This window comes from Neoarius graeffei, chromosome 16 (assembly GCF_027579695.1).
Source record: "Neoarius graeffei isolate fNeoGra1 chromosome 16, fNeoGra1.pri, whole genome shotgun sequence".
In the NCBI taxonomy this organism is placed as follows: domain Eukaryota; kingdom Metazoa; phylum Chordata; class Actinopteri; order Siluriformes; family Ariidae; genus Neoarius; species Neoarius graeffei.
The window spans coordinates 62,253,548-62,263,871 of record NC_083584.1 but is presented as its reverse complement, the minus strand read 5'-3'; the positions used below and the strand labels follow the sequence as shown (position 1 = coordinate 62,263,871).

General features: G+C 41.9%; 1 protein-coding gene across 1 annotated transcript; it reads left to right on the top strand.

Annotated features, from left to right (window-relative positions):
• Positions 1 to 658: 658 nt before the first annotated feature.
• On the top strand, positions 659 to 10,024 carry LOC132900164 (uncharacterized). The gene is made up of 3 exons (XM_060942205.1): positions 659 to 729; positions 8,256 to 8,353; positions 8,792 to 10,024. The coding sequence occupies exons 1-3, from the start codon at positions 727 to 729 to the stop codon at positions 9,378 to 9,380; spliced, it is 690 nt and encodes a 229-aa protein (XP_060798188.1). The 5' UTR covers positions 659 to 726; the 3' UTR covers positions 9,381 to 10,024.
• Positions 10,025 to 10,324: the final 300 nt, after the last annotated feature.

The window sequence follows — 10,324 nt, the reverse complement described above, 5'->3', positions numbered from 1 at the left end:
TATATTGTTGTTTTTTTCAATTATTCTATTTTTATTTATTGCATTGCCTGTTTGCACCGTGGGTCAGGGAGGACTGATATTTCATCTGTGCTGTATGTCGAGCATGTATAGCATATTTGACAATAAAGTTGACTTGACTTATCCTGTTCTGCAGGGTCGCATTTTCTAAAAACCTGTTTTCACTTTGTAATTATTGGCAATTGTGTATAGATGTTTGAGGCAAAAAATGAACTCAATCTATTGTAGAATAAATCTGTAACGTAATCAAACATGGAGAAGGTGAAAGGTGTATGCAAACTTTCTGGCTTGACTGTTTACTTGCAACTCTGACAATATCACTTTCAGTGACTAATAAAATGGTTTTGAAAGTTCATACTTTTAAAACATATTTTTGATATGGTAATTTTCTTTAAGAGATTTCATTTACAACATGTCTCTGACAGCTCAAAATGCATCTCTGGGCATTTAAAAACTGCTCCCAGATCCCCGGCCTTACTGGATTGATGCCCCCTTCTCATTTTACTGGATCCACCTCTGCTCATAACCAAGACCAGTCTCAAGTACTACAACACTAAAAAAAAAAAAGTGTTTGCTTTGAAGAGGAGGTGGAGTCATTGTATATGATATAAAGGTTCTCATAGCTTTGTTCTGAGCAGGAGTTTCTCTAAAGAAAGGCTCAAGTGTGCATCCTTGCTCTTACTTCTGCAGTTTTGACCAAGAGAAGAGATGGTGAGTTCAGCCGTTGGAGTTTTTCATCTCATCTTTATTTACTATAGTGTTTTTGTTGCTAACATTTGAAACAAATCTGTTTGTTAATCACCTAAAGATTAAAGATGGCGGCGCGCGTGGTTGCAGCGGCTTACGGCTCTCCTTTTCAGTGCTCTTTTTTTTGTTTGTTTTGTATTTCTTTCTTGCTTGTTTGTGCAACATCAGTTCTGCAAACATCCAGTACACCCGCCAAACACTTTTAGCCATCGGTGACCAACATCAGGCATCTGTTTCGAGTGACTCTCTTTTCACGCATAACATCCCAGATGACATAGCGAGACCGCTGGGCTCTCCGTGGATTGTTGTCAGGTCTAGGAGGCGGCGCAGACAGAGGAGGGAGAGGAAGCAGAAGCGGGGCCGCAGGTCCGGTGTTCTGATAAACTGTCCTACACGTCAATGTGTCCTACAAAGCCCCACTGCACATGTGCAGAGCACAAAACGTCATTTCTTGGCATTTGAACAGATTTTTGTCCTACATCAGCTGTGCTATAAACGGTGCAGAATAAACGGTGCAGATTAACGGCGTGCATTCAATCTTTACTACTTAATCCGTAAACCTGTTCAAAACAAATAGTTGGCCATCTTGAAGTGTTCCAATAAAATGAAATCATTCAAAATTAGTTGTGGAAGTTTGTTTTCTGTGTGCTGTTGCGTCGCCAGACAAGGAGAATGGCTGGATGAATAGGAGAAAGGTAAAACTCAGTTATTTAACTCGAGTGGAGGTGGAGAAAATGAGTTTAATTCCAGAAATGGTGGACTGACACTTTAAGTGGAATGTTATGCTTCTCTGGGTTGGATGTGTTAAATGAAAGTAAGCTTTAAAAAAGGTATTGACTGAATGAAAACTGTATTGATGCTCCAATATGTTGTTATGCCGTTTTATGTCTTGCAATAAAAATAACATAACATAACATTTAATTACATTACATTGTGTAAGTGAGACATTAATTGTTCAAGTTGCTGATACTTACAAACTATAAGTAAGGTGTAGATTCTGCAAGTAAACCTTACAATCAGGAATTAGGTCCCCATTACACAGCTGAAAATAAGAGAAACCCATTTAACACCAGTAAACACAACTTTGCTCCAAGTAACCTTTACTAGCTGGTATGAAGTAAACATTACTAGTTGGTTTTAAGCAACCTCAACATTCAAGTTCCAAGTAAGGATACAAGTATTTTCAGTGGAGATTACCTTTAAACGTAAAGATAACTTGAAAGAGAACAAGTTATATTACTTCATTTATTTGAGGCAACGAGTTTCCACCTTTTTTTCAAGTAAGCTTAACTTATTCTTTTTTACAGTGAGTGTAGTATATTCTGGTGGGGTCATTTGAATTGTCAAAACTTCCTACATTCATATGTTAATGTAAAGGCATATTCTGATGGTCATTGAGTTGTCGGAAAATCCTGCATTCATATATTAAAGTAAAAGAATATTCTGATGAGGTCGTTTGAACTGTCAGAACGTCCTACACTCCTATTTTAATGTAGAAGCATATGTCAGAACACCCTACATTCATATATTCATCTCATTCATCTCTCATTATCTCTAGCCGCTTTATCCTTCTACAGGGTCGCAGGCAAGCTGGAGCCTATCCCAGCTGACTACGGGCGAAAGGCAGGGTACACCCTGGACAAGTCGCCAGGTCATCACAGGGCTGACACATAGACACAGACAACCATTCACACTCACATTCACACCTACGGTCAATTTAGAGTCACCAGTTAACCTAACCTGCATGTCTTTGGACTGTGGGGGAAACCAGAGCACCCGGAGGAAACCCACGCGGACACGGGGAGAACATGCAAACTCCACACAGAAAGGCCCTCGCTGGCCCCGGGGCTCGAACCCAGGACCTTCTTGCTGTGAGGCGACAGCGCTAACCACTACACCACCGTGCCACCCTCCTAGATTCATATGAATGTAAAAGCATATTCTGACGGAGTCGTTTGAATTGTCAGGACGTCCTACATTAATATATGAATGTAAAAGCATATTCTGACGGAGTCGTTTGAATTGTCAGAACGTCCTACATTCATATGAATTCTGACAGGGTTGGTGGACGTTGTATCAAATGTAGAAGCATGTTCTTTGCAGAGGGAAAAACCGCAAACTATGACTAAAAGTTAAAGTTGAATCACACTGTAGGATTTCCTGCAATGTAGGACTGCTCGACAGACATGTCTGACATCCCCTCCTACCGTAGGACGCTTCACGGATGTAGGACCGTTTATCAGAACACCGGTGCTATGCTAAGGCTAAGAAAACAACCACACAAGCCACCTCTACCGAGCCTGTATCTCTCCAATGCCAAATCCCTGGTGCATAAAACGGATGATCTGGTATTACAACTCGTTGGAAATCGCTATGTTCGGGACTGCTGTGTTTTAATTATCACAGAAACCTGGCTTCATCTGGAAATACCCAATGCTAGCTTGCAGCTAGCAGGCCGCACTCTGCTCCGCTGGGATAGAAATGGGAACTCTGGTAAGAGCAGAGGGGGAGGGCTCTGTATTTATGTGCATGATAATTGGTGTAACAACGGAACAATTATAGATAAACACTGTTCCCCAGACCCTGAGTACATGTCTGTAAGATGCCGGCCTTTTTTTCTACCAAGAGAGCTAACTGTAGTGATTGTCACAGTTGTGTATATTCCACCTGACACCAGTGTAAACACAGCGCTCTCTCTCCTGCTGAACACCATTAACAAACAGCAGCGGGCTCACCCTGACGGTGTTCACATAATCGCAGGAGACTTTAATAAGGCCAACTTGAAGACTGTACTGCCCAAGTTTTACCAACATGTTAAGTGTTCTACTAGAGGGGAGAACGCTCTGGATCATGTTTACTCCCACATCAAGCATGCGTACAGAGCCACACCCCTCCCCCACCTCGGCCAGTCAGGCCATCTTTCCCTCCTGCTCTCCCCAGCCTACACCCCCTCAGACGCAGAGCCAGGCCCACCACAAGGACTATCACAACCTGGCCTGACAACGCACTCTCCAAACTACAGGACTGCTTTAAACAGACAGATTGGGACTTATTTGAACACCAGGAGCTGGAGACATTCACAGGAATGGTGCTGGACTATATCAAGTTCTGCATCGGGAATGTGATGGTGGATAAAAACATCCGGGTCTTCCCAAACCAGAAACCCTGGATGACCAGCCAGGTCCGCTCACTCCTCAGGGCTCGCGATGCTGCCTTCAGGTCAGGTGATAGAGCTCTGTACAGAGCTGCTCGAGCTGATCTCATCTCATCTCATTATCTCTAGCTGCTTTATCCTGTTCTACAGGGTCGCAGGCAAGCTGGAGCCTATCCCAGCTGACTACAGGCGAAAGGCGGGGTACACCCTGGACAAGTCACCAGGTCATCACAGGGCTCGAGCTGATCTGAAAAGAGGAATAAATAAAGCCAAGGCAGACCACAGGCTGCGCATAGAGTCTCACCTGTCCAGCAACAACACACGGGAGGTGTGGCAGGGCATTCAGGACATCACAAACTTCAAAGACTGTGATGTGCCAACAGGAGACTGGAGTGCGCCACTAGCAGAGGAGCTAAATCGCTTCTTTGCTCGCTTTGAAACATCTCAGCAGCACTCATCTGCTCCTGCCCTGCCCCCACCACCACACAGTTCCTACACCACTCCTTTCACTGTACAGGAGCACGATGCCAGACGGGTGCTCCTGGCAGTGAACCCCAAGAAAGCTGCCGGCCCAGATGGTGTACCTGGTAAGGTGCTCAGAGCGTGCGCCCACCAGCTCACCCCTACCTTCACCAAGATCTTTAACCTCTCCCTGGCTCAGGCAGTCATCCTGCCCTGCCTAAAATCTGCAACAATAATCCCAGTGCCGAAGAAGTCTCCCATCACCACCCTGAATGATTACCGTCCTGTGGCCCTCACCCCGGTAATCATGAAGTGCTTCGAGAGACTAGTTCTTCAGCACATCAAGGACCACCTCCCCCCAGACTTCGACCCCTACCAGTTCGCATATCGCACAAACAGATCCACAGAGGATGCCATCGCCGTAGCTCTCCACTCTGGACTAAATCACCTGGAGCAGCAGCAGAGCTACGTCCGCATACTCTTTGTGGATTACAGTTCAGCTTTTAATACAATAATCCTGGACATCCTTATTAGAAAACTGGACACTCTCGGCCTCCCCCCTCTCACATGTGCCTGGTTAAAAGACTTTCTTACTAACCGGCCCCAGACTGTGAGACTTGGCCCCCACTTCTCCTCCACCCGCACGTTGAGCACCGGCTCTCCACAGGGCTGTGTGCTGAGCCCCCTCCTGTACTGCCTCTACACCCACGATTGTAGTCCGACCCACAATAACAACAACCTTATCGTCAAGTTTGCTGACGACACCACAGTGGTCGGACTCATCTCAAAGGGAGACGAGGCAGCCTACAGAGAGGAGGTCCTGAAGTTGGCAGCCTGGTGTTCAGAAAATAACCTCGCTCTGAACACCAAGAAAACCAAAGAGCTCACTGTTGACTTCAGGAAGCACAGCACCGACCTAGCCCCCTCTACATCAACAACGTGTATGTGGAGAGGGTCCACACCTTCTGGTTTCTCGGTGTCCTCATCTCCACCGACATCTCCTGGTCAGCAAACATTACAGCAGTCATTAAGAAGGCTCAGCAGCGGCTACACTTCCTGAGAGTCCTCAGGAAGTACAACTTAAGCTCCAACCTGCTGCTGACCTTCTACCGCTCATCCATCGAGAGCCTGCTGATGTATTACAGTATGGTACAGCAGCTGCACTGCTGTAGGCAGGGAGAGGCTCCAGAGGGTAGTTAAGGCAGCACAGAAGATCATTGGCTGCCCTCTCCCCTCCCTGATGGACATTTACACCTCCCGCTGCCTTAGCAGAGCTAAGAATATTATCAAGGACAGCTCCCACCCTGGCTTTGATCTGTTTGACCTGTTGCCCTCAGGGAGGTGCTACAGGTGCATCAGGACAAAGACAAATCGATTAAAAAACAGCTTCTTTCCAAAAGCCATAACTGCCCTGAACTCGGATATGCTCTGACTTTATAGTCTATTTATTTTACTATTTTACTAATTTATAATGTGCAGTACTTTATAAGGGACTCTCTATGCAATACTTTACCTCACTCCATAATGTGAAACGCAACACATTCACCTCAGGACTGTGCACCTTACACACAGCACATACACCTCAAGTCTGTGCACCTTACCTTACCTTGCAATACTTCATAATGTGTAATATTTTATCTTATAATGTGACTCTCTCATGCAATAATTTATAATGTGACTGTCTCTGTGCAATACTTTATATGTGCAATACCTCACTCCATAATGTGTAACACAACACATACACCTCAGACTGTGCACCTTACCTTACCCCCCCTTTTTTCTCCCCCCTTCCTCTCTCTCTATACACGCTGTTTGCACTGTTATTGGAGATGCTTTAAATCTCATTGTACATGTGTATAGTGACAATAAAGGCATTCTATTCTATTGTAGGGCTAACTAAAGTTCCCACCGTATTTCAGGAGCAGTCTGTGGTGGATACAGACAATGAGCCTCATTCAAACTGGATAGAAATGAAAGTATATTGTTCACAGTGTTATTCACAAATTATTCATTTATTGTTCACAGGATTTAAGAAATGTGGAATACATTAAAATTCAGTTGGTTTGAAAAAACAAAACACATATCTGACGAGCTCCAGAGTTCATGTAAATTTATATTATGTACATTTTGTAATATAACCCTTTCAGACATAATGTGCACAATTGTACACATGAAGTTCCATAGCAGGAAGTTCCATAGCATTTTTCCTTGTGTCCTAAGTGGTTAGATAGGAAGACTGACTAATGTGAAGCTTCATTTATAAACTTTAAAATGTTGTGGCTGGTGAAGCGTTATTATGAGTTTATATATGGATTAACAGTAACAGCAGTTTAACTGGAAACCAATGTGCTATGGGACGACTAATATATATTTAAGAAATGTATATGTAAGACTATATGTATTAGATAATTACTTAAGACTATATGTATATTTAAGAAAAAAAGACAGGAAAAAAGGACACTGATATACAGTATCAGTCAAAAATTTGGACACCCCTACTGTACTCATAGTTTTTTTTCTTCTGTATTTTGGCTACTATCTACTATAGCCCAATGTGCTGAAAAAGTTAATGTTGGCATCTTTCTGTTTAGGCAGCATTAAGTTTTTCAGCAGTTTGTGCTGCAGTAGCGCAATCAGCGCATGCATATAAGGACGCTGGACTCTGATAGACATTGCAGAGTAATGTGCTCAGTTCCTTGTGTCTGTCCTTACCGTGTTTGTGCCTCACTTGACCTTTGCCTGTCCACTATTTCTGAGTTTGCCTTACATTTTGGATTATATGACAACTGGCTATTTTTATAATAAACTCTTCCTGCAATTACTTCCATCTACTACCACTTTTACTGACAGTGTGCCTCATCCAGAAGTAATTAGTGGATGAGTTTTTTTGCCTTCTTAATATGTTTGAGATCAAACAGTAAATAGTAAATAATAAAAATACAGGAAATAGCCCTATTCCACAACTGTCATAACCCATATTATGTCAAGAACCGAACAACTAACTAAAGAGAAATGACATCCATCATTACTTTAAGACATGTACTGATTTTAATTAATAGAAATAAAGAAAAACCGAATTAGATAGAAGCTGTGTCCAAACTTTTGACTGGTACTGAATTAACACTTTGGAGTATTAACTCCAAAAGTTGAACAAGATACCAAATGAAGTATAATATACCAGTAATAAGGCCCTGGATGACAGGTGTGGAAGAACCCTGAGAAACAGTAATTCAACCATAAGTAAAAAAAACAGACCCAAGGAGACAATGACAATTTCGTTGGGCAATGTCATACCTCACATTCTGTTGGTTGGTGAATTTTGATTGGGTCATATCACCAAAATCCAAGAGAGAGAACAGAAATCTGTGAGCAGAAGATTGCCCAATTGCACATTTCATACCAATTTTCTCTCACAACATCCAAGACACCGAATGATAATAACCCAGTGGAGGCTTGTGGGACCTTTTGTACTGCAAATAACAGGGAGTTGAGTCACTTATCCCAATTCCCAGCATTGTCATGCACAAACTTACAATCATGGTTTTTGGAGCTTGATTATACCATTTGCCCAGCCCATCTGCTTTCGAATGGTAAACGCTGGTGCAAATCCATTTAAATCTCAATAATGTGTCCAGTTTGCAGAGAATGCATGACAAACCTGCCCTGGTCAGTCCTCTACACTATGCGTTTGACCCCAGAAATGTATTAATACTGTCACCCATGGATATTCGTGAATATCCCTTTGAACACACCTCACCTTCACCATTTGTGTATTTCCCAATGCCTCTCCTTGAATCAAGCTTTGGTGGACTGAAGTCTGAGAACAACCTGAGTCCACAAAGGCCTGACGTATGTTGCTGTGTGTTTTGATCAGGTGTGTTCTGGAGTGCTGGGATTCATCCTGCTCTTTCTGCTCCATCCAGCTTTAGGGATTGGCAATCTCCAAAACATCATCAATAAGCTCCATCAGAGGTAAGATGCTTTTATGTTTTGTTTTCAGAGCTGATTAGTAAGGTTATAGTGGAATGATGAGATGCCATTTTGAGAATGACAAGAAACATTTTTTTAATACAAAATAAATGACAGCAAAATGCCTAATTAGATAGTCAGTATCTAGTTATAGTAGCTGATGTACAACTTGCTTTACAGTGGATTATCTATTTATATAAATATAGTATGTACCATATATGCTGATACCTACTGCTAGACTGACCAATGCATCACAATATTTAACTGCAAATTGTATGCTTAAAGGTTCTGTGTAGAAACAACAAGGTGTTAGAACCCTTTTGAAGCTAAGAACCCTTAAATATCCACAGAAACCCTGAAGATTGTAGTTTAGGCATATTTCTGTGACACATGTGAGACTCGTGTATCTATTTTATTCTCTCTCTTTTTTTCATGTTTCAGGTATGGAGTTAATCATCAATATGCTTTGGGCATTAATGTCCCAGATACATATTGTAACGTAGTTGCTGATCCCGACCAGAACTTCCTCTCACAGGATAATGATGCACAGAATGTGAAAAATGCCATGAATGGTGATGATAAAATTTACAAGGGTGACGAGCTGATTGGTGCCAGACCAAAACCAATCGGTAATACAAAGAACAACTTCCACTCAGAGTATCTATTGCTGATTCGTTCCATGTCCAATGAATTAAGCCAGTTCGACCCGCTCATGCAAACCCTCCTGAATTCAAAGCCTAATGGCTGTGCAGTTTTCTTCACCTGGAACTCCCCCTGTGTTCGGACCTGCTCAACACCTAACGGGCCCTACAGCATCATTCCAGCTCTCAACATGTTCAAGAACCACAATGGTCCAAAAGCTTTTGTTTTTCGTGAAATTTGGCATCATGATGTTGGTACCACTAATTGGAAAAACAATATACTTGAGATAAACCAACGCATTCCACTTTACCGCTGCACAGCCAATGGATGTGTCCGCTGTGTAAACAACAATGTAATTAACGACACTTGCTATAAGAAGACTGTCTAAGATATGCTTGTTGTAATGTGATTTGAATGGCAACGTCTTCTTTTTAAATGGTTTAATTGAAAAGTTTTAATTGATATACGAATGTTAGCAACAAATGTTAGTCTGTTGATCTGCTAAAAAATTTCTCTTGCTTGGCTTGATTCCCATTTTTGCATTTATCAATAAAGATGGAAGCATTTAATCAGCAGCAACTCTCTTTCAAACACACATTGATTAATACTGTATTGTTTTGTGTATGATTTAACAATCCATGATCCATTTGTGTCCCACTGATATTACATTTACAAATATGTGCAACGTTAACCCTTTCTCACAGTACACTGCTATTCCATTCCGCTGGTGGAGCAGAAATCAACTTACCCGACATCTTCAATCAGTATAAACAAATAAATTATTTCATGACCACGAATGCATTATAAGATTATTCAGGGCACTGTTGGTTTTCTTTACGCAGATTATCATGACTCTGTGTTTAGCTTCTGGTGAGCAGGGTGATGTGAAGTGGGGGGAGGTGTGAGGCGAAGCAAACAATTCACACATCTCCAAAATAACATTGATACAGAGATACAATGGACAGAACAACTAGAACTTTTTTGACAGTAAAACAAAGTATACAACTGCCACAATAAACAATTTGTAAGCTCTGAGTGTCTCCTTTCATATGAGTCATTAACCACTACTGTAAAGTGTGACATCACAAATAAATTCAATACTGAAGATGGGCACATCCAAATCAGAAAGAAATTCCATTTTTTGGCCTCTGGTAGAACGAGTTAAGATAACAGACATTTTAACACAGTTACATTTTCCTTCACATCAACTTATGTGCATGCTTTAATAAATAACTGAGAAAACAGCAGTTCTCCACCTGTCCCAGCCCACTATAAACCCACTTTACCTTGAAGTATCTTTACAGTCCATATTAAAATCATTATAGTACTTCA

Excerpts from the sequence above, each read along its gene's own strand:
- LOC132900164 (XM_060942205.1), top strand. Across the intron at positions 8,354-8,791 it reads ATCAATAAGCTCCATCAGAG|GTATGGAGTTAATCATCAAT; the intron begins GTAAGATGCTTT and ends TTCATGTTTCAG.